Here is a 23,399-nt window from a genome sequence, read left to right on the forward strand (position 1 = left end):
GCTATTTTTTTATTTTTTATTTGAGACGGAGTCTCATACTGTTGCCCAGGCTGGAGTGCAGTGGCGTGATCTCGGCTCACTGCAACCTCTGCCTCCCGGGTTCACGCCATTCTCCTGCCTCAGCCTCCCGAGTAGCTGGGACTACAGGCGCCCACTACCACGCCCGGCTAATTTTTTGTATTTTTAGTAGAGACGGGTTTCACTGTGTTAGCCAGGGTGGTCTCGACATCCTGACCTCGTGATCCACCCGCCTCGACCTCCCAAAGTGCTGGGATTACGGGCGTGAGCCACCATGCCTGGCCCACGCCCGGCCTCTTTTTTAAAATACAGACAGTGTCTCGCCATGTTACCCAGGCTGGTCTTGAACTGGGCTCAAGCAATCCTCCCGCCTCGGCCTCCAAAGTGCTAGGATTGATGACAGGCAAGAGCCAATGCACCTGGCCCCTTTAAAACTTTTTTTTTTGAGGCAGAGTTTCACTCTTGTTGCCCAGGCTGGAGTGCAATGGCACGATCTTGGCTCACTGCAACCTCCGCCTCTCAGGTTCAAGGGATTCTACTGCCTCAGCCTCCTGAGTAGGTGGGATTACAGGCGCCTGCCACCACGCCCGGCTAATGTTTTTGTATTTTTAGTAGAGACGGGGATTTACCATAATGGCCAGGCTGGTCTCAAACTCTTGACATCAGGTTATCCGCCTGCCTCCGCCTCCCAAAGTGCGGGGATTACAGGCGTGAGCCACCATGCCCGGTCCCCTATAAAACTTTTAATGTCTGGATAATATTTTACTGAATGAATGTCTCCTGCTTTGCTTGCCAATTCCCTATGGATGGATATTTAGGTTGTTTTCAACTTTTCACATCATTACAAACAATCTCATGTTCATTTTTTAACATAACAACGTTTATTTATTTGGAATACATTTTTGTTAGTGGAATTGCTGGGTCATTGACAAATTGTCTAGGTCTAATTAAACATGTTCATACTGTGTACCAAGAGGAGATGTAGCGTGGATGGCACCAAAGTCAGGGAAGTCTTTCCGGCTCCTGGTCTGCTGGTCTGCCCTTTTGAAGGCCTTGGAGTGTTACAGCCATACCCTGGCCTTTCCCAGGCTTTTCTTTCCCTGGCACGGATGCAGTGTGTGCGGTCAGAGCTGGCGAGTTCGAGACTTGTCCGAACCATCCACCCCCAGCCAGGCCCCGCTGCAGAGGCTGCGGTGGCCCTCCCAGCCCCTGGGAATCTATCCCCAGGTCCCCTCCCCGACCGCGGGAGGGCGTGTTAGGGGAGCAGCTTAGGCAAGCGACGATTGCACCATCCACGGTTTGAAAAGAAAGTCCGGGGAGCGCAAGGAGGAAACTTTTACAATCCAAAGGTTGAGCCCCAGCATCCATACTCGGCCCCTGCAGCGATCCTTCCACTCCTGCTCGCTGGGTTCCGATCCGTTCCCTTCCACCCCGTCTCGGCCGAACCCTATGCTGGGCACTGGCCCTTTAAGGAGCTGTCACGATGGCGTCGCTGGCCCCGCCCGGCGGGGAGGGCGGAGAGGCAGGGGAGGGGTTGGTGGTGGCTGCGGGCATGGGGAAGGCGGGGGGGGCTGGGGGGGGGGTCTGGGTCTATTTTTAGCTCCGGGTCGGGTCACGTGACGGGAGTGACGTCTCCGAATGTTGTTGTTGGTGGCGGCGGCGAGCGGAGCCGGAGGAGCCGCCGCAAAGATGGAGGAGCCGTCGAGGAGGTGCTGCCGCCGCCGCCGCCGCCGCTGCTGCCGCCGCCGCCCGCGAAGCCGGAGCTCGAGCCGCAGCGGGTGAGCGCGCCGCCCCGGCCCAGATCCCATCTTCCCCGGACCCCGGGACGCGAGGCGGCGCCCCCTCCTCCTGCTGTGTCTGTCCGCGGGCTCCCAGCGCGCGCGCCGCGCTCCGCGCCCCGCGCCCCCCTTCCTTCCTCCCGGCCCTGGGAGCCAGCCGGCGCCCCCCGGGAGCATCGGCAGCCCGTGAGCGGGACATCGGGGTTGCTGCGCGCGCCCCTCCCTGCCCCTCCCAGACAGGGGCGCCTTCCCTACAGGTAAGGGAGGGGCCCGCCTTCTCGCGCCCTGCGCCCCCAAATGGCTCGGAGACCGGCCGGGGTTGTCTGATTTGCCCCTTCCCTGGCGGCGCATGTTGCGTTGCAGAGCCATTTGAGCCCTGCACCCGGATTCTGTGCAGACCCCTCTTCGCTGGACACTCCTTTCTTGGTACTCTGAGGTGAGGGGTGCTGCCCACCCAGAGCGCTTCTCCCCGTAGCTACGAACGCATCCTTGATTTTATGTCCTTGACTTCCGTGAATGAGGAGGGGGACTGCGGAGTCCACCTTACTTCTCTCTCCCATTATTCTCACCCCGTCTCCTGTGAGGCGTTACTGCGTTTGTTGCCACCCTCTTCTCCTGTCTGACACCTTGGAGCCAGGATGCGAGAGCTAGGAGATGAAATGGAGCTCCCCCCCAACCCCTTCTTGTCTTGGGTGGATGCCCCCCATTTTTCATCCTGGATCTGTATCTCATGGAAGCGGGGGCACTACCAGTGCCTTATTAACTTGGGGGGAGTCAGCTTCTCCACCCCACCCTTCCCTGGGGCCCTGGGGAAGATGAGAACTGGCTGGGTGTAAGTAATTAATCTGGGAGCTCGGTGGGGGCTGTTAAAGTGGGGAGGTTGGGTGCTTCCTTTGGGAGAGGAGATGACCACTTGATACCCCTGGCTGATACCCCTTCTGAAATGAGGTGTGTCCCTAAAGAGGAAAGGTAACAGCTGCAGTTGCTTTTTGGAGGGTGCAAAAGGGACCCATCACTCAGTCAGTGACCACCATGCTTTTGGGATCTGGGATTAGATTTGGAGCTTGGGGAGGTGGTGGTGATTGGTTTCAGTGTCCAACTGGGAGGGGAGGATGGAGCCAGATTATGGGAACAAAAGGAGGTGGGGGGGAGGGTGAGATCCAGGAGTCTTGGTCAGAGGGACCCCTAGCCAGATTGCCTTGCAGGATTGCAGTCTGGGTCTGGGTCCTGCCTTTGGCTTCCTCTTAGTTTCAGAGGATGTAGGCAGGCAGGCATGGTATTCAGTCTCCCCAGTCCTAGGCACCCTGAGCCTATGCTGGCTGTTGAGATGCTGGGCTGGGCTGGGCTGGGCTAGGCTGGCTGGGCTGGATGGTGGATGAGCCATGTTGGGGGCTGCCTGCTTCTTCATTCCAGTCTTCCCTCCTTCCTCTCCCTCCCTAAACACAAAGCTTGGGGAGATCTTGGTTTGTCTCCTTCCTCTTTTCTTGACTCCTCTCTTTGCCCTCTCTTCACTTGAACTTGGATCTGGGCTTTCTTGACAAAGCAGTAGGGGTCTCTCTGAGTTAGAGAAATGGGCCCCCAGTATCTCCACTCTGTCCTGGGAATGTGGGCATGCCAGAGACCAGAGAGACAGATCTCAAGTGTGGGTTACTTGGGGGCAAGGATGGAGGAAATGTTAGTTCTGTGCCAGCCTCCCCTTCTTATCCAATATATTCTCCTACTTTGGCTGGATCGTGTAATTTGGAGGGGGGCAGCAGTTTCACATGCCCCACCCACCCCAAGTAGCTGCAGAGACAAAGGTTTGCTTTGCCTTCCGTAGGGGTGGCATCTTAATTGTGTGTTTAGAAATGGGGCCTGGGAATGTTGGGCGGGGGTCATTTGTGTTCCCGCATAGTGGGGGAGGGGGCATCAGCTATAGGAGCTGGGGGTAGTGCAGTCGGTGCTGAAGTACCAGCTGCTCTTTAATAATTAATTCTTCCTACTCACATCCCTTTGAGGAGGGATGTCTGGAACACAGCATTAGGCTCAGCCAGCCTGCTAGAGGACACACTCCTGTTGGTGGCAGTAGGGGGGGAAGGGGGAGACAGCAAGGGGGGGTGGTTCTTGGCATTTTTGGAGCACTGTAGCTTGCTCATGAATGAAAACCTGATGTAGCCCGTGAGGGGGCCTATTGTAGCCGACTTTAGCTAATTAAACTTTCTCTGCCTTTCTTCTTCCCCATCCCACCTCACCCCAGGCCCAGCCGCAGCCCTTTCTTGAATGGGGACCCTGTCTGGTAGTGCTGGGAAGAGGGTATCATTCTGCCTGAGGTTTTAGGGCAAACAGACCCCGTCTTCTGCCCTCTGCCTCCGCCTCCTCCCTTCCTCCCCTCTCACCACCCCCCCTCTTTTTTTTTTTTTTTTTTTTTTCTAGAAATAGCAGCCTCCTCCATCTGGCTTGTGCAGATGCCTGGAGCTGCGTCTGAGCAGACAAACAGAAATGGGCCGATTGCAAAAATGAATTTGTCAGCCTGGTGCCTTTTTTCCTTCCCTGTCACCCTCCCCCTTTCCCTGGTTTGGGGCCTGGACATCCAAGTCAGCCACCCTTCATGGCTCTGATCCTTCTGGGCTTCTGTTGGCCTAGCTTGGGGGAGGCACTAGGCAACAGAAGCTCTCAGAGGCTGAGGAAAGTGGTAGGCTGTGGCCATGGTCAGGAGGGGTCAAGATAAGTTCCTAGTGCCTTTGACCTTTGGGTGGGATGTCTTGGCTTGTAACTTTTTTTTTTTTTTTTGAGATGGAGATTCACTCTTATTGCCCAGGCGGGAGTGCGATGACACAATCTTGGCTCACCGCAACCTCTGTCTCCAGGGTTCGAGTGATTCTCCTGCCTCAGCCTCCCGAGTAGCTGTGATTACAGGCATGCGCCACCACACCTGGCCAATTTTGTATTTTTTTAGTAGAAAAAAGGGTTTCTCCATGTGGATCAGGCTGGTCTGGAACTCCTGACCTCAGGTGATCCGCCCGCCTTGGCCTCGCAAAGTCCTGGGATTACAGGCGTGAGCCGCCGCGCCTGGCCGGTTTGTAATTTTTGATGAAACTGTCGGGGTAGAGTGAAACAATCTCAGACTCCCAAGACTTGATTCACACTGCTTGACCCTGTCACCTATGACCTAGGGGGTACCCTGGCCTGGGGCCAGAGCAGGTGTGTTGGGAGGGGGTTGCATGGTGGTACTGGACTCCAGGATACAGAGAGGGTCTTCAAGGGACACCTGACTCCCCAGGAATTTTGAGGGAGTTGTTTGAGGAACAAGATCTCTACAGGGTAACATTGTGAACCTATGGCCTTTGGAGCATTGCTTTGTACCATGTGCCCCTCACTTGTCTGCCCTCCTCCACCCACCCTTTGCCAGAGTTTGGGGTTTCCACCCTACTTCCACAGGCTCAGCCCTGAGCTTGTAGGGTGAGATGCAGCCCGTTTCCTTCATCCTTGTCCGGCTGTCTTGGCTGGATGTGGGAGGTGGTTTTGGATCCCGGAGTGGGGTAGGGGTCTGTCTGGAAGAAAGAGTTGGTGTGAGGTAGTGGGGTGGGCAGGGGTCTGTCTGCTTATGATGTCCTGGAAGTTGGGCCACTCCCTGGTTTGGCATCCAAGTGTTAGGTCATCTGGGACACAGCTCCTGGTGTCCCTGACTGCCCACTGAGACCCAACAGATTTCTCTGGCAGATGTGGGAACAAACAGCTCAGGTTTTAAACATCAGGCTCCCCTTCTCCCCTTCATGCCCCACCCCAGACGGGAATCTGTGCTTGTCCCGATCAGACCATGAACACTGCTTTGTTTCTCAGGGAGGCTCAGCCTGTGGCTCTGGTTCACTTGGGAGACTTGATGGGGGTGTTGGCAGACACTCTTTACAGGTGGACAGGGCCCAGGGGCCCAGGGATCCTGCTGAATTTTATAGGACGGGGAGGAGCAGACGTAGATGAGTCCCGAGCCCACCATGAGTTCAAGGAGCTGCTCCCTTCCTCTTCTGCCTCAGGGGTGAGGATCAGCACCTTTAAGACCCACAGAGAGAGTAGGTGGGTTAGGATGATGGGGGCTAGGGGCTAACCTTAACCTGGTTTCTGTGCCACTGGGGCTGTGCCCCGTCTGAGCACCTTGCTGTGGAGGTGCCTCTCACTGTGGAGATGGACTGGGCTACTCAGGCTGCTGGGAATCGTGGGAATTTCTGAACCTGTGTTCCCCAGCCCACGGGAAAGGGTGTGAGCAGGACTGGGTGCCAGCCTTGGTGTGGGCACAGGCTGAACTGCCTGCCCACGTGGGCCCTGCCAGAGCACCAGCAGCCCTACCTGCCACATTCCTGAGCTTGGCCTCAGCCCTGCCTGCGCAGCCTTTTTTGTCTTAATCCCATACCTGTGCCTGTCAGGAGCAATTTAGCCCCTTCAACTCTGCCCCCCAATCTGAGTGCACCTTTCTCCAGCCATAGAGTCCAAGCCCTGTGGTCCCAGCAGCAAGCCTGGGACCTCAAGGTCTCGTGTGTGCATGTGTGCGTGCATGCGCATGTGTGTTCATGTTCTTGTGTTTCTGCCATAGCTGGCTTCTGGGCTTCTGGGCTCCAAATGGACCCCACCCTTGGGAATCTGATGAGAATGTAAGGCTTACTGAGAATTAATCCTGCCAGGAGGTGGGGCTGCCTAGGGGGGCAGAGCTGATTGCTGGTTCGAGGCTTGGGGAGCAGAGTTAGGGCTTAAACTCGCAGCAGCTCACAGCCTCCTCTGATGACTTCCTGCTACCTTGCTTTCATTGGGTATTGGAGGGCCTGCCTTCATTTGGAAGCAAATGAATGAGATCATGTCTGGGGTGGATCGTGGGCTGTTTAGGGATGGGCCAGGTGGCTGTATGCATAGTGTCTGAGGCTTGAGGACTAACTGTGGGGGAGAACTGGAGGAGTGGGCATGGGTTGGCAAAGCCGTGGTCCTGTAATACCTCCTCCTTTACTATACTGGCCTCAGCAGGGCTACTGCTGGGCCTTTTGTTGCTTTCGTACAAACTGGGAAAAAATCGTCCCTTGTTTTGGGTGGGCTCAGCATGTCAGGCCATGGCTTGGCAGGCAGGGCACAGGCTGGATTTCGTATCTCCCTGGGCCAGACCTCCTTACACAGAGCACAACCTGTACAATATACACAAAGTGCTGGGCTTGGGCCCTGCACCTGCCAGGCCAAGGGTACTAGATTTGGGATGGAGAGGTCTCTGACTTTCTCAATTCCTGGAAAGAGAAGCTCTTGTCCTGGTCTGTTGTTGAACTGTGGGAGACCAAAACAGAAGCACATCCATATTTCCAGAGCTGGGTGGCACAAGGATCAGAAAGTCGGGAGAAGACCCCTAGAAGTCCCAGCTTAGGCTGTGGAGGCTGGGATACCAGTTTCTCCCTTCACTTCTGCCAGGGACTCTAGATCAGCCCTGCATCTCCCCACTGCTATGGATACAGATCAGAAGCCCCCCTGCACTTTCTCCTTTGGTGCACACCTAGTCCCATGGCAGGCACTGTTGGGAGTCTATAGGGTCTCCCCAGCTGGCAGTAGACACTCACCTGAAAAGGGGTCTGTTGGGTTTGGCCACCATAGCCATTTCCTATCCCTTGGGCTCTGGGAGCCTCATCAGTTAGTAAGATAAGAAACCAGGGTCTATCCAGTTCTGCAGATTTCTACTGTGGCTGTGGGCAGGTATCCCTCCCTCTCATCCCTCATCCCCAGGTACAAACTGATGAGCTCCAAGGTCTCCTTCGACTCTCAGATTCCTGAGTTAGGGGCCTCTAACCCTGCTCCATCTCTCCCCAGGGATGCCGTTCTGAGTGCCTGACTGCCTCGCCCCGAAGGATGGCCTCGGATGGGCATTAGAGGCACGGCGGCCCCGGGCTCCCGTCCCGTCCGTCTGTCTGTTATCGTCTGTCTCTCTTGACATCACCGCAGCTCCACCCCCTCCCGTCCCAGCCCCCAACGCCAGCTTCCTGCAGGCCCAGAGCCGGCATGAACTCTCCCAACGAGTCGGGTAAGAGCTGGGAGGTTGGAGAAGAGCACCCTGGGGTAGCTTCGGATGCAATGGGCTGTGTGGGTTTCCCTTCCAGGCCAGCTGACCTTTACTGTCTGAGCTATAAGGGAATGAGGGGGTAAGGAGTGGAGAAGTGTTGCAAGAAAGGGCCCATGAGGTAGACCTGGGAATCGAGGGATTGATGGTCCGGTCTAGTCCTGGGAAGGCAATGGGTCCTACTCTGCCCCCCATGCTTGCCCTCTCAACTTAGGGGTGTTCAGCTCCAGCTTCGCCTTCCCCTGCTAGCCAAGACAGGTGGGCCTGAGGGGGCAGTGTGTATCCCTTAATCTCTCTGGGCAGTCTGGGATGATGTTGGAGGAATTTCTTTACTATAGCAGAATGCTCAGCTTCCTTTTCATGATGGTGGCTTCTTTACTTAGTGGAATGTTTGTGTTCCATACTTTTTTCTTAGTGGAGGTTTACAAGGGCACTGGGCCTTAGCCTCCGTGTGCAGGTGCGTGGCGTTGGGTGGGAGTGAGGTGACGTGTGTAGAGGAGTCTCGGCTCTCCTCTGAGTCCAGGTAGACTGCCTCTCTTCCTCTTGGGCCCTTCATATGGTAGATTGCTAATCTGGGGTCTTTTACTCTGAGATTTCCTGTTCCTCTTTGTTCCTAGGACCCTGTCCAGTGCTGCCGGAAATAGTCTATTTGGGGGACTCTAGGCAGCTTGATGTGCAGCTGGGTCTGGATGTATGCCTGTGAGGCTGTGTTCTAGTGGCCTGAGCTGGACCCTCAGCAGTTTCCCAGGAGGGTCCTGGGGCAGTGTGGTCAGAGTTAGTGGCTGTCGTCTCCTCCTCCTCGGGTGTCTCCTTCCACACAGTGTTAAAGGTCCATCTTGCTCAACTTTAGCTCTCCACGGCCCATCGTACTCCTCATCTTTTTTATGTAGGGGTAGGTGGATATTTCTCCTTTTAGAGATAGGGCAATTAGGGCCTAGGATGAATACCCATTTGCAGGATTGTACAGAAGCAGCATGAGGGAGGAATCCAGACCACCCCACATTTTCTTCCCCATCATCCTTTCTGTAGGGTTTGCTGTTCTCCTTCAGATATTCCTCCCTCTGCCTTTGCCCTCATTCAGCCCCTAGGGGCTGGGACAGGTGGGCTGCCCAGCTCTGCCCTCTTGCTTGCCCCTCTGAGGCTGGATGGCGAAGGGAAAGGAGAGGCCTGGGTCCTCATCTGTCCCTCGTGCATCTTGGCTGGACACTACCCCAGCAAGCTCAGCCATGTCGGGCAGTAGTGCCAGCTACTTCTTTCCTCTGAGTTGTGACGCTGACCTGTCCAGGAGCCATCTGCAGTCCCTGCTTCCCATGGGACTGGGGTCTAACTCTTGGCCAAGGGAATTGAAGCTGCCTAGCGGCATCTGTTGGTGGCTTGGAAAGGATTTTTCCCAGCTTTGGGGTTTCTTTCCCTTGCAGGGAAATGTGATAATCAACCCAGGATAGATGAAGTTATTGGGTTACCTTTCCAGATGCTGGCGGTCCAAGTTTCCCTTGCAGCTACCTCTGCGGGAGCTGACAAGAGTGTTGGAGGAGCTGGATGTGTCCACCAACGCAGGAGGCTGGCAGCTTGAGAGCCACTGCTGAGCCCTGGCCAGGAGGGGCATCCTGAGTGGGCCTGTGGAATGGGCCCCGCGTCCTGGCTGGCTTTCCAGCTCCCCCCAGCAGGGGGAGATGCTGTCTTCTCTGTGTTGGGGAAAGAAGGAAAAAAGGAGGGGGCCAGGGATTGGGAACCTCATTTTAGGATTGTTGAGAGGCTTTGGAACTGGGGCCACTGCTTGGGGATGTTTGCTTGAGGCCCTTCCTGCAGAGTGTTCCTGGGGTTCTGGACTGGCTTTCCCAGTTGTGGGGTTCCAGCTGCCCTGGGCCAGGGAGATAGTCAGCCTCCCCCCAGCTCTTCCTTTCTGAGGGGCCTAGCGTCTGCTATTCCCAGAGCTTGGGCTGGCATCTGGGCTAGGGCTGGGGTGCCCAGCGCCTGGCAGAAGCCTGGAAACCACATGCCTTGGAACTCGGCGGAAGTAAAATGAGACCACCGATTGGAGCCAGAGCACGCGGGTGTCCACTTCCCTGTAGAGAGCCCCAAGAAGGAAAGGTATGGGCCATGGGGCAGGAGCTAAGAGGTGGGAAGGAAGGAAATGGTTAGTCCCCAGGGTCTGCTGCAGCCCCTGAGCACCTCCCACCTTTTCCTCACTTCCCTGAACACTTGCTCCTCTTTCCCCAGAGTAAAGGACAGTAGGCTTTGTAAGGGGCAGAGCTTCTGGTTCCCCTCAAGTCCTCTCAGCGTAGGAGCTTTTCAGTTTGGCAAGTCCTCACTGAGTATCACCAACATGCTCAGCCTGTGGAATACAGAAGAAAATATGAGATGGGCCATCCCTGGTCCTCACGGTGAACATGTTAGCAAGAGAGACTGTTTTGGTGAGGGGCAGCAGGTGGAGACCGTGAGTGATTTCCTTCTGGGGCCCACTGCCCAGGGAGGTGGGAGCTGATGACTTCCCTCTGGCTTGGGCTGCCTACCAGCCTTTGACTTTATTTACCTCTTTTGCAGTCTTGGAATCACAGGCGGAGGCTATTGATGGGGTTGCCTGCTTCCCTGAGACCATTCCCTGATCTCTGCCTTTTCTTCCGGCAAAAGGGGGTTTGAGGATTAAGGCTTTCTTTATTTTTCTGGAACTGTTTGCTTCTGCATGTTCTCCTCAGTGGGGCTGAAAGGCTGACAGAACTTTCCCTCAGCTCAGACTCGGCCCAACCAGGTTGGAGGAGCTGCCCAGGGGCCTGGGACCCAAGCCAGCTCTGGTTGTACCCTCTTTGTGCCATTGCCCAGAAGAGCAGGCAAGAGTGAGGCCCACTGTGCAAGCCAGTCTGGGTGGCAGCGGGGCCATGGAGGAGGCGGCCAGGATCCTTCTCCCCAGTGTGGGAGGGAGACAAGCTTCATGACAACACCTGCCTGCCCAGCGCCTCCTAGAACCCTCACACTTTCTCTCTTTCCCTTTTCCAGGATGGAGGGCAGCAGCTCCCCCCCACCCCTACTCTCTGGGTGACCAGAGAAACTGGGGCATAGGCGTGGGGTGGAGCCAGGAACCTCGGTGTCCTGCCTTCCAGCCTTGGGCTCTGCCTCCTTCAGAGCCCCCAGGGAAGGCAGGCAATGAGAAAGTGGGTCAATCCTGGCATGGGGCTGGGGTCTGAGAAGTAGACTCCTGGCCTCCCTTCTCTACTGAGATGCCCCCTGGCACACCTCTGTGCTCACTGCAGAGCGGGACCTGCTTCTCCCCTCCTCTTCCCTGCTCTATCATTCCAAAGAGATTGAAGGCTTAGAATGGAATGGCCAGAGAAGGCAGGGTCAACCCTGAGGGGAAGTAGAAGATGCCAAAGTAGGTGTTCACATTTTTCCTGGACTTGGCTTCAAATGAGAGGGTTCAGCCAACACCTAGCATGGGGCCTGGCACATGGCAGCTCCCAGGCCATGCTGATGGGCTCCAGCATGACTGGGCTCGAAGGGCAGGAAAGAACAGGAGGGCGGGCAGGCCTGATGTCTGGGTCTCAGGGAAGCTGGCATCTCACACTTCATCCAGGGTGCTCCTGGGCCAGCCATTGGCTTTTTCACTGCACACTAAGCAGACCTTGCTTTCTTCCCTTTGGTCAAGGTCCCCCCATCCCCACAGCCTTTGGGCTCAGGAAATGGAACCTGGAGCCAGGGTTAGGCTCTTTTCCTCCTTCAGATTCAGAGGGCTAGGAGGTCAGAGTGCAGCCTTTGAGGGAGGGGCAAAGTGAGTCTGGGGAAGACAGTCCTGGCTCTGGGTGAAGCTCATGTACCCCATGCTTGGTGGGTGCTCCATAAGGTTTGTGGGATGATACATGGGTGTGCTGGATGGGAGAGAATGGAAAAGAGAAGTGAATTGCAAGGAGGGGGGCTAAAGCATGAGGGATTGAAGTTAGACATTAGGAGGACCTTGTATCACCTGAATCTCAGAAGAAAAAAAGACATTTGTCCCCATCCCAGATCTCCTCTCTTATTGCCTTGGAGGGTTCTGGGAATTGCACTGAGGATTTTCTGACTGTGTCTGATACTTTGCTTCCTACTTCTTGGAGGCTGTAATGGTGCTGGGAGCTGGCTCCCCAGCTCCCGGCTCCAGCCACCTCTGGGTGTCCCTGTCCTGGGTGCTACTATCTTCCCTAAGCAGGAAGTCCTCTTTCCTTCAATGTCTGGGTGCTCCAGGTTCTGGGGGCCCTGCTTTTGAGTCCTGGTAACTGACGACTTCCTCTTCTTTAGAATAAGGTTCTCCTGCCACACTCTCCTATGCCTGGGGCAGGCAGAGAGAGCTGGGACAGGGCTAGCCAGCCCTTCTGGTTACTCCTAGCGTGGGTGGGAGGAGTCCTGGGCTGGGAGGGGTTGCTGCTCTCGGCTTTCTGGGCTCCCTTGAATCTGCTGCCCATCACCCCACTGATGGAGACCTTCCCTTCCCTTCCTCTTGAGAGGGCCTGGTTGGCCAGGATGAGGTTGGGGCAAGGGGTGGTGAACAAGATCCCCAGCCGTACCCTGAATGTCCACCAGCACTAGGCCTCTGAGGGAGTACTGTTCCACTGCCCTTTTTCTAGAATCTGCCCTGGTTTAGAAGCTGCAGCTCCAGACCCCTGTTTCTTTGCTGGTCCACCACTGGGTACCCCCTGGCAACATATACATCTTGCTAGTCAAGGGCCTGGGAAAGCCTGCCTCTGCCTATAGGTGTGGTCCCCCTAATCCTCCCACTCCCAGCCTGAGGGCAGGAGACCCCTTTGCCATCCCTGACTGGCAGAAGCTGGCTGGGAAATTGGGCTCCAGGAGCCACAGCCACTGTGTCCTTGGTTGGCCAGCTTCTCCTGGGCTCCCAACAAGAGGGTGAGGTCATCCAGTCCAGAGAGAGGACAGGTGTCCCTGGCTCCATGCCTGGAGTGGGGGTCAAGGAGGGGGCTCCAAAATAGCAACTGTGACATCAGGAAGGGGGAGGGGGATATAGACACAGGAATAACCAGGCTATTAAAAGGCTCTAGTGAGGTCAGGGGGCCAAGTGGGATCTTTGTACCAGTGGGAGGCACAACCTGAGGAGCAGGGGCAGGCCAGCGGTGGGGAGGGCGGGGGAGTGCCACTGGTCCTCATGGTGCACCAGCTCCAGGACCCAGGGAGCAGGGGCTGTGCTGCCAGGCCTGAGGCTGGCTGGTGGGTAATGGCTGGATGCTGAAAAACTCTTGACTCTCCTTAGCGAGGTTCCAACCTCAAGTCTCTTCCTACTTGAGCACAGGGGTCATTGTACCTGTTAATAGAAACCCTGGGAAATGGGAGGCAGTGGAGTGTGGTGGTTAGAGCTCAGACTTGAGCCTCAGACATCCCAGCCCTGCCGTGTAAGCAGCTTTATGACCTAGGGTGAGTGACTTCATCTCCCTGTGCCTCAGTTTTCCCATCTGTGCCTCTCTCCCAAGGTCACCACGCAGAATAAATGAGATGATGTATATGATGTTCTTAGCACTGCACCTGGCACATTGCCATGGAGGAGCTACCTGTGCTCTGAGAATTAGCAGATGTTCCCTGGTCCCTTTTCCTGGATTGGGGTGAGGAAAGGGGACCAGGGGACACCTGTCTGCCCAGGAGGAGTATCCCTACACCCTAGAAAGAAGCTGAGGCTGAGCAGCCTTTGGAGGCGACACTCCAGAATGAGCGGGAGGGAGCTGCCATTTAGCAGGTGTTTAGGGGTCTCTCTGCTGGTTGAAGGGGTGGGGAGGCACCTCTCAACTCTGTGGGAGGGCAGAAGTTAAGCAAACCTCCATGGGGCTATTAGAACTCCAGGGAAGGTGCCTGTGTGCCAGCCTCTCCTAGACCCTTCCAATTCCTTTACCTGTTCCGGAAGGCAAGAAGAAAGACGGAGGCTTGAGTCTGGCTTCTTGGTCTCCATCCCCTGGCTTGCTTGCCAAGAGTAGCAGCCAGAGCCGCTCCCAGATGCATGGGTACCCTGGCCGGCGCCCTTCCCCAGCCCAGCCTCTGGCCACCCAGCGCTGTGGCCTTGGCCCTGAGTGCAGGCCCTCCCCTGTTCCCATCCCCCTCGCCTGGCGCTTCCTCCTGGGGTAGAACCGCCTCCCCCCCCATGGGGCCTCCTGGCAGCCCGCCCGCAGCTCCCTGAGCATGCTCCACCTATTTATAGACAGGGCCCTCCCCCAACTGCTATTTCAGTCTCCTGCCAGCTGCCGGCGGCGGCTCATTCGGGAAGGAGGAGCAGGGAGCCGGGCCCAGAGCTGTCACCCAGGGTTGGGAGGGAACTCAGAGCCCGCCTGCCTGCTGAGCTCCCCTTCCTGTCCCAAGTGCTCAGCCATACCCCAGCTCCCAGGAACCAGGGAGAGGCTGGTGGTCGGATGCCCCTCTAGAGCAGAGCTGGGCCTGCAGCTCTAGGGCCTCCCTGCCCCTCCTGCCGCCAGGAGTGCCCAGGCCGGATGAGGCACTTCCCTACAGTGTGGGTCCCATCGGCAGTGGCCTGAGGGAACCCGTGCTGTGCGGGCTGCCCGACCACCTTCCCTTCGGCCTGCTCCCCGCCTCTGGCGGCCCCCTCCCTGGCATGCTGTTGGTGCCCAAGGCTCAGGGGCTCGTGGAGATGCTGCAGACCATCTATGAGACAGAATCCTGTTTCTCAGCAGATGGGATGTCAGGCCGGGAACCATCCTTGGAAATCCTGCCGCGGACTTCTCTGCACAGCATCCCTGTGACAGGTAAGTGCCTTGATGTCCCTGCCTGCCCTCTGTCATCCGGCATCCTTGTCCCTGGGCTGAGCATCTGGCCCTGAGCCTTGCACAGATAGGGTCCTGCATAGATCTGTCTTGAGAGTTTTGTTGAGAATACACAGGGCTGGGGGATCCCTGCTCAGAGAGGCCCCTGCCCTCCCTGCCCAGAGCCTGCTGCTCCCCTGTGCCCCTCCGCTGTACTCTGCTGCATCTCTTCCAGTCCCTTCAGTCTCTGGCAGGGTCGGCATCCGCTGCTGGGGGCTGGGGGTTACTGGAGGATCCTGGCCTAGTTGGCACTGTGGTCAGAGGGGAGGAAGTGGGTCAGTGACCCGCCTCCATGCTGCCCGCTCCCCAAGTTTGGGCAAGGGAAGAAGGTGTAGCTGGGTGTCCACAAGAATAAAGGTTACTCCAGCTCCTCTGGCTTGGTTCTTGGGGCTACAGGATCGAGTACAGTGACTTCCGCAAGTCCCCAGCCAGGAGTCTCTTGAGAATCAGACACTTGGGGAGGCTTGGTGCAGTCATGATGGAGTTAGGCAGAGGCTGGCAGCTTGGATATTGAGGGGCTTGGCTGCCTTAGCCCCTAGCTGTCTCCCGATGGCGCTCCTCTCCCCAGGTCTGGGTTGATTCCCATCTCATGAGGATGAAGAGGTGTTACTCTGGCTCAGATGGGCTTCGGGACCCCCTAATCCTGCCACCTTCTCAGCAGGAACTTTTTTGGCTCTTGGCTAGGGGTGGGGTCCCCCAGAGCTGGGCCGCTCCTTCCCTCACTCCCAGGAACCTGTTGGCAGCATCAAGCCTTCCTGGCACAGCCTCCCCACCAGGCCGGCACCACAAGATGCTTCCTCCAGGGAGGGGCCTGTTGGACCCATGCCTGCTCAGCCCCTCCTGGCAGTGGCTTGGCACTCAAGTGTGGGTGTCTGTGTGTGTGCGTGTGAATGGGGAGTCCTTGCCTCTGGATATGTGAGTGTGCATCCCAAGCTTCAGATTGGAAAGTGGGAACTGTGTGCCTCTGCAGGTGCCTGTGATTTGGCTCTGAGCTGCCCAGGGATAAGGTTGCAGTGGGACTTGGATGTGTCAGAGCATGAATGTTTTGGGAAGATTCAAAAAATCTTTGGAACATGGCCTATCATCTGCCCAGGCAGGGATGCCCATGCAGTTTTCTCATGTAGGAGCATGACCCTGAAGACTAGCCCTGCAGGGTATCCATGCAGGCCCCGAGGATAGGGGCATTACCCTGGGGCCAGCCCTGTAGGCTGGGGTGGGGATGGGGGCCTAACCTTGGGGACCGGCTTTACAAGATACCCACGTAGTTCCCTGAGGTAGGGGCGTATGCCTGGGGGCCACCTACACAGGTCCCTGGGATGAGGAATAAACCCAGAGGGCTGGTTCTTATCCTGGTCTGGAGTCCACAGGTCCAGCTAAAGACCCTGCCTGCTGGCCCCTAGCCCACAGCCTCTGGGACTCAAGGTGGTCTCTTGGAAGGCAGAATAATCCCAGAGCATCTGCTTGGGACAGCTCCACGCTATCTGGCTTATCAGGTCCACCCATCCTGCCCTGTCGCCTCTGTTCCTTGCTACCAGCAGCAGCCAGCAGTTGGCCGGAAGTTTCCTCCTCAGCTTGTTCATTCACCTGCTTCCAGATTGTACCCCAGAAACCTTGCAGGCTGGGACCCTGCTCTCTCATCTCCTCCCTAAGCCTGGCTGCCCCTGCATGGACTCCCAGGCAGCCCCTCTGTCCAGATCCCTGTCTCCCCACTCCACCCCCAACGCTGGCTGGCCTTCAGAGTGGTGGCTTGGTCCATGCTGGCAGGAGGGAGGCGTGAGTCACCTCAGCGGCTCGGGGAGAGGGCTAAGAATGTTCCCCCTGCGCAGCTCTGATGCTGTGTCTGTGACGCGGCTGGGGACAGATATAGGCCTGGAGCTCGGCAGCCTTGTTTTTTTTTTTTTTTTTTTTTTTGGACTCTGGAATGTAAATAGATGTTTCAAATAGAAACACTTTAACCTTTGGGTTAAAAAAAATCCACCCCGGATAAACACGGCCATGAGGGCCCAGGCAGCCTGGTGTTTCCCTCCCCACCCCCTCTCCCCATCTCTTGATCGGTCTCCAGACAGGATGCAAGATCCTATGGCTGAAAAAGCAGGTGTCCAGGGAAGCTTCTTTGGACAGTGTGAGTTGCGCAGGTCTCCCAAGCCCAAGGGGTTGGGGCAAGGGTCTTTCGAGGGTGGTGCCTGCCTGCCACCTCCAGCAGCATCTTTAGAACCCTATTTTAGGGATAGCCTTTGCTCTCTGGGCTGTCTTGGTTGTTGCCATTGCCCAGCACCTAGCACAGTGCCTGGCACATGGATGAATGAATGTCGCATGGGGAGGGCTGGAGTCCAGAATTGCTGGCAGGATTCCTGGGCTCTATTCTGGGGCCTGGACCTCTGGGTGAATAGAGACAGCTTTAGTGAGTCACCCCAGCGGGTAAGACAGAGCCTTAGCCTACCGAAGGACAGGGGCAGTCTGCTGTTCTTGCTTAAAGAGTGGGGCGGATCTCAGCATCTGCTCTTAGCGATCAGAGGTCTTCCTTGATGGATGGGGTCTCTGCCTGGCCACCCTACCACAGCCCCCCAGTGCACAGTGGGCACCACCATCATCCCAGCTTGGTTCTGGCTTGGGGAGCCTTGAGAGTTTGAACTCTAGTATGGGATTCTCAAGGACACAGAGGTGGGGAATTCTCTGCCTCCCTTATGTGGGCCCTGGATTCCCCTGTGTCTTGTACTGGGTGGAGCTGATGCCCAGACAATACGCAGGACTTTATGAGATGGCATGGAGGAGGAGTCTGCTTTTCCCATGGAGGGAGGGTGTGAATCCTGCTTGTGCCAGGAAGGAATGCTATGGACACTGGGAAGTGCCATGGGGTCCAGGTTTGGTCTTAGGGCTTTCCCTGGATATTCGTGTTCGTGCTCTTCAGTCTTTCTGGGTTTGGCTGTGTGTATAGGTATGTAGTGCCGGGAGGGTAAGAAGTGCAAGACTCAGGGGTGAGAGTGGAACTATTATAATGCACTGAGTGACAAGGCTATCAGGTACTTTCCCTGCCCTTTTTTTTTTTTTTTTTTTTTTTTTTTTTTGATACGGAGTCTCCCTCTTTTGCCCAGGCTGGAGTACAGTGGCACGATCTCGGGTCACCACAGCCTCCACCTCCTGGGTTCAAGCGATTCTCCTGCCTCAGCCTCCCGAGTAGCTGGGACTACAGGCACACGCCACCGTGCCTGGCTAATTTTTGTATTTTTAGTAGAGATGGGTTTTCACTATGTTGGCCAGGCTGGTCTCGAACTCCTGTCCTCGTGATCCGCCTGCCTCAGCCTCCCCACAGTGTTGGGATTGCAGGCGTGAGCCACCACGCCCGGCCCTTGCCATATCTGTTTTAGGAAAGTGTTGATAGCTGTGGTGTACAATTGAGAAGGCTCAGAGAGGTTAAGGAACTTACTGGACATGGTAGCTCATACCTGTAATCCCAGCGCTTTGGAAGCCTGAGGGAGGAAGATCACTTCAGGCCAGGAGTTTGAGACCAGCCTGCGCAGCATAGCCAGACCCTGTCTCTACAAAAAAATGTAAAAAAAAAAATTAATCAGGCACAGTAGCATGCACCTGTAGTTCTAGCTACTCAGGAGGCTGAGGCAGGAGGATTGCTTGAGCCCAGGAGTTTGAGGCTGCAATGAGCCATGATCACTGCATTCCAGCCTGGGCGCTATAACAAGACCCTATCTCTTAAAAAAAGGGAACCTGCCCAAGGTCACAGAGTAAGTGAGAGCTGGAATTTGAACTCAGGTGTCTGGGTAGGACCATTGCTAATCCACATAAAAGCTACTTTTGGCCGGGCTCGGTGGCTCACACCTGGAATCCCAGCACTTTGGGAGGCCCAGGTGGGCGGATCACATGAGGTTGGGAGTTTGAGACCAGCCTGACCAACATGGAGAAACCCCGTCTCTACTAAAAATACAAAAAATTAAACGACGTGGTGGTGCATGCCTGTAATCCTAGCTACTTGGGAGGCTGAGGCAGGATAATCGCTTGAACCTGGGAGGCAGAGGTTGCGGTGAGCCGAGATTGCGCCATTGCACTCCAGCCTGGGCAACAAGAGCAAGACTTTGCCTCAAAAAAAAAAAAAAGCTTCTTTTGTGCAGATTTTTAAAAGGTGGCCCTCTTCTGGGTAGATACGTCCTCATGCCACTGTGCATGGCCTGGCGATTGGAGCTTGGGCTAGATGTCAGCCCCAACTCACCCCTTTAGACGAGAGCCCATGTGCAATATGCCACCTACACAGCCTTAAGTGCTGGGCCTGTCAGTGCGCGTCCACAGTTTGTGCTCCTAGAGCACAGGAACCATTCTAGCCTCGGGGGCCTCCTGGGGTTGTGAGAGGAGGCTTTGTTTTCTGTAAATACTGAGGACCACTTGGTCTGTGATCTTTCTCCCTGAGGGGATTTTAGCCCAAGGAGAGAAGGGGCTCAGGAATAAAGTTGAACACCAGCCCCCATACAACCTCCTGTGTCCCCCTCCCCCTGCCTCATCCCCTCTTCTTGTTTTTGAGACCCTCAGCTGTCCCTTCCCTGCCACACAGCTGCCAGACAGGAAATCAGATTAACTGTGTCCATGCACACAGCTGTAACAGCTGTCAGGTTGGCAGGAGGCAGCCTGGGGACGCTGTGAGGCAGTGGTTCTCAAACTTTTGGTCGCATCAGAATTAACCAAGGGAGCGTATTAAAATGCAGATTCTCAGGCCTTGACACCCTGCCCCCCAACAAAGGTTTGGATTCTGTAGGGCAGCCCAGGAACCAGTGATTTAAACTCATGTCTCAGGTGATTCTGATGTGAGTAGACTGAGCCCATCCTTGGAGTAAGAGCTGTGTGGACATGGGTCACAGGGCCCAGCAGTCAGCCAGTAGATGTCATCAGCATCCCTGGAAGGCCTTAGTGGGTCTTGGGACTCCTGGGAGAAGGGCCTATACAGGAGGAGGGAGGCTGTCGCCCTAGAAAGAGGTGAATCCAACTCCCAGCCGCCTGTCAGTCAGGAGAGAGGATGTTTCCAGCCGCCAGGGAGCAGGTGTCTAAACCCCAGTGGAATGGGGGATTATGGCAAGCAGCCAGGTGGGCAGGGTGTCCTGCTGGACACCCAGGGCTGTGCTGTGCTTAGGGAGTGGAGGCAGATCTGCTCTGGAGCCCCTGCCATTCCACCCCAGGTGTGGAGCAAACAGTCCTAGCAATAGCTGCAGACTTTGAATGGTTAGTGTGCCTTTTACTTTCCTGTAGCTTTGTACCCAGGTATATGCCAGAAATGGCTGGACTGGGAAATGTGAGTCTACTTCTCCTCCAGAGAGCATCCCAGGATCGACTACTAACTCTATTTGCACCAGTGAGAAATGTTTTATGCCTTCCATCAGGGCTCTGCATCCCGAGCTTAAGGTCCTTCAGAGTCACAGTCTGCCTCAAGGTTTCTGGGGGTTCCCTGCACTTGATCCCATTCTCCCCTGCACCCCTGGGCTCAGATGTTCTGGGGACCAACCAGGTGCCCTTGTCTAGACCTCTGGATCCTTAATACAGAGTTCGGCCCCTTGTTGCATCTCTCATTCAGTTTGAGACCGGGCCTTAATGTTTCCCCTTCTGTTTTTTAGTGGGGAGAAGACAGAGAGCCAGAAGAGCTGGGATTAAGCCCTGGGTCCTCCATCTCCTTTCCAGGTGACCTTGGACAAGTCTCTTCCTTCTCTGGCCTCACTTTCCTCCCTCTGAAAACAGGGGGAATTGAGTTGCTGGTCTTCAGGCCTTTCCTTCCCTGACACTCTAAGGGTCTCTGAGGTCAGTTTCACATTGCGTCTGCTTTGTGGGAAGAGGGGCTTAGGGCCTCCCATGTCCTCAGCCCAGGAGGATGTGGAATAGAACTGGGGAGAGAGGTGTCACCTGCAGTGGGGCTCAGTGAGGTTGGAGCCCAGGGAAGAATTTTGGACTGCTTGCAGCTGGGGGCCCCGAGAGCAAGGCCCAAAACTTGTGCTTATCTGTGCTAAGTAATGTTTTTGAGGGACAAAAGGGATCCCACAACTGTGGCCTGAGCCAAGAGCACAGAGTGGCCCTTCCTGGAGGTAGCGAGGCAGGTGAGATGGCCTGGAAGTGCGGGAGTGGGAAGGAAGCTGCTCTCAGAGATTCCTCCTCTGGCATCGACACCCAGCCGCTGGCTGCACGGGTTTGTGTTGTGTGGGACCCACAAGAAGGGCTTTGTTTGTGCCAGGACTGCAGAATGACATTCAGACAGTCTGAAATGAGTGCTAAGACTTCCCTCTGGTGGGAGTCTGAGGCTGGCACCCTTAGAATCCAGGTGGTCTGTGAAGTTGGCCCCACTTAAAAGATTTGGGAATTCTTAAGTATTTCATTTTATGCACTTTATTTTTTATTTATTTTTTAAATTTTTTTTTGAGACAGAGTCTCGCTCTGTTGCCCAGGCTGGAGTGCAGTAGTGCAATCTCAGCTCACTGCAACCTCCGCCTCTGGGCCAGGCTGGTCTTGAAATGCTGACCTCAAGTGATCTGCCCACCTCGGGGTCCCAAAGTGCTGGGATTACAGGTGTGAGCCACTGCACCCAGCCGATTTTATGCACTTCAGAAACATCCTGAGAAGGCCAGGCATAGTGGCTCACGCGTATAATTCCAGCACTTTGGGAGGCCGAGGCAGGCGGATCACCTGAGGTCAGGGCTTCGAAACCAGCCTGGCCAACGTGGTGAAACCCCGTCTCTACTAAAAATACAAAATTAGCCGGGCATGGTGGCGTATGCCTGTAATCCCAGCTACTTGGGAGGCTGAGGCAGGAGAATCGCTTGAACTTGGGAGGCAGGGATTGCAGTGAGCCGAGATCGTGCCATTGCACTCCAGCCTGGGCAACGAGCGAAACTACGTCTCAAAAAAAAAAAAAAGAAAAAACCATTCTGAGAAGTGGTCCACAGGCTTCACTAGATTGCCAAAAGAGTTCAGGACACAAAAAATATGAGGAGCCATTAAAAATAGCCCTGCCTCGCACCTCTTGATCTTCCCAGGCCCTGTGCCAAGCTCCTCCGCGTACATTCTCCCGAGCCTAACTACCCTGGGTGTTGGGTGCTGTTCTGCCTGCCAGTTTACAGATGCCTGCATGGAGCGCAGGGTGGTGCCCCGTGTCTTGCCCTAGGAAGGGGAGTGCCTGAATTGAACCCCAGCGTCCTCTCACTCCAGAGCCCTTGCTCTCAACCACTACGTGATGCGTGTTCACTTGTGTTACTTAAGGAATTGTGAAAATTGCTAGGTGAGAGTCAGACCCAGCTTGCCTATGTGGAAATAGTATCTGAATTGTGGTAGAACCTGTTGAGCCTAAATTGGCCTCACTAGTCACACAAGAGCACAGAAATAGATCATGGGAAACTGTCCTTGGTGGGGAGGGGTCATCGGTGTCGCAGCGTCATGGGCTCAGGGTGTGAAATGTTGTTCTCCGCCTCCTTCCAAACTCCCTCAGGCCAGGACAGGAACAAGAGCTTTTCCCCAATCTCCAAGAGACAGAACAAGGTAATTAGAAGCTGCTGACTCCCCCACCTGGTGAGGGAGGTCCTGAGGGCCTGGGTGCTGGTGGGAGATTCTGCCCTCTAGGGTAGGCCAGTTACCTAGGGCTGTCTCTTAAATAAAGGGAACCTGGGCCGGGGGGCGGTAGCTCAAGCCTGTAATCCCAGCACTTTGGGAGGCTGAGGCGGGTGGATCAGCTGAGGTCAGGGGATAGAGACCATCCTGGCTAACACGGTGAAACCCTGTCTCTACTAAGAATACAAATGATTAGCCAGGTGTGGTGGCATGTGCCTCTAGTCCCAGCTACTTGGGAGGCTGAGGCAGGAGAATCGCTTGAACCCAGGAGGCGGAGGTTGCAGTGACCCGAGATCACCCCACCCCACCGCACTCCAGCTGGGCAACAGAGAGACTGTCTCCAAAAAAAAAAAAAAAAAAAAAAGAACCTGGCCGGGCATATGGCTCATGCCTGTAATCCCAACACTTTGGGAGGCCGAGGCAGGCGGATCATGAGGTCAAGAGATGGAGACCAGCCTGGCCAACATGGTGAAACTCCGTCTCTACTAAAAATACAAAAATTAGCTGGGTGTGGTGGCACATGCCTGTAGTCCCAGCTACTCAGGAGGCTGAGGCAGGAGAATCACTTGAATCCGGGAGGTGGAGGTTGCAGTGAGCCAAGATTGCACCACTGCACTACGCCAGCCTAGCAACAGAGCGAGACTCTGTCAGAAAAAAAGAAAAAGGGAACCTGCCCAAGGTCACAGAGTAAGTGAGAGCTGGAATTTGAACTCAGGTCTCTGGGTAGGAACGTTGCTAATCCACATAAAAGCTTCTTTTGTGCAGATTTTAAAAAGGTGGCCCTTCTTCTGGGTAGATACGTCCTCATGCCAGTGTGCATGGCCTGGCGATTGGAGCTTGGGCTAGATGTCAGCCCCAACTCACCCCTTTAGACGAGAGCCCATGTGCCATATGCACCTACACAGCCTTATGTGCTGGGCCTGTCAGTGCGCGTCCACAGTTTGTGCTCCTAGAGCACAGGAACCATTCTAGCCTCGGGGGCCTCCTGGGGTTGTGAGAGGAGGCTTTGTTTTCTGTAAATACTGAGGACCACTTGGTCTGTGATCTTCCTCCCTGAGGGGATTTTAGCCCAAGGAGAGAAGGGGGCTCAGGAACAAAGTTGAACACCGGCCCCTGTACATCCTTCCCTGCCCCCCTCCCCCTACCTCATCTCCTCTTTATTGTTTTTGAGACCCTCACCTGTCC

The 23,399-nt window shown here is 55.6% G+C and overlaps 1 protein-coding gene across 25 annotated transcripts in view; it reads left to right on the plus strand.

The window, feature by feature from the left end:
- Nucleotides 1-970: 970 nt before the first annotated feature.
- HDAC5 (histone deacetylase 5) overlaps nt 971-23,399 on the plus strand; it is a 45,747-nt gene continuing 23,318 nt past the window's right edge. For 5 of the 25 annotated variants that reach the window (XM_055101762.2, XM_055101767.2, XM_055101765.2 and 2 more), the window contains exon 1: nt 14,411-14,576. In XM_055101762.2, coding sequence (XP_054957737.1) covers nt 14,426-14,576 — 151 coding nt within the window. In that variant the 5' untranslated portion in view covers nt 14,411-14,425. Of the gene's footprint in view, nt 2,054-7,604; nt 7,816-14,410; nt 14,577-20,308; nt 20,421-23,399 lie in introns of those variants that run through there. The other 20 variants (XM_034941747.3, XM_063599014.1, XM_063599009.1 and 17 more) reach the window with 13 other exon arrangements.

This window comes from Pan paniscus, chromosome 19, assembly GCF_029289425.2.
Source record: "Pan paniscus chromosome 19, NHGRI_mPanPan1-v2.0_pri, whole genome shotgun sequence".
Classification (NCBI taxonomy): Eukaryota; Metazoa; Chordata; class Mammalia; order Primates; family Hominidae; genus Pan; species Pan paniscus.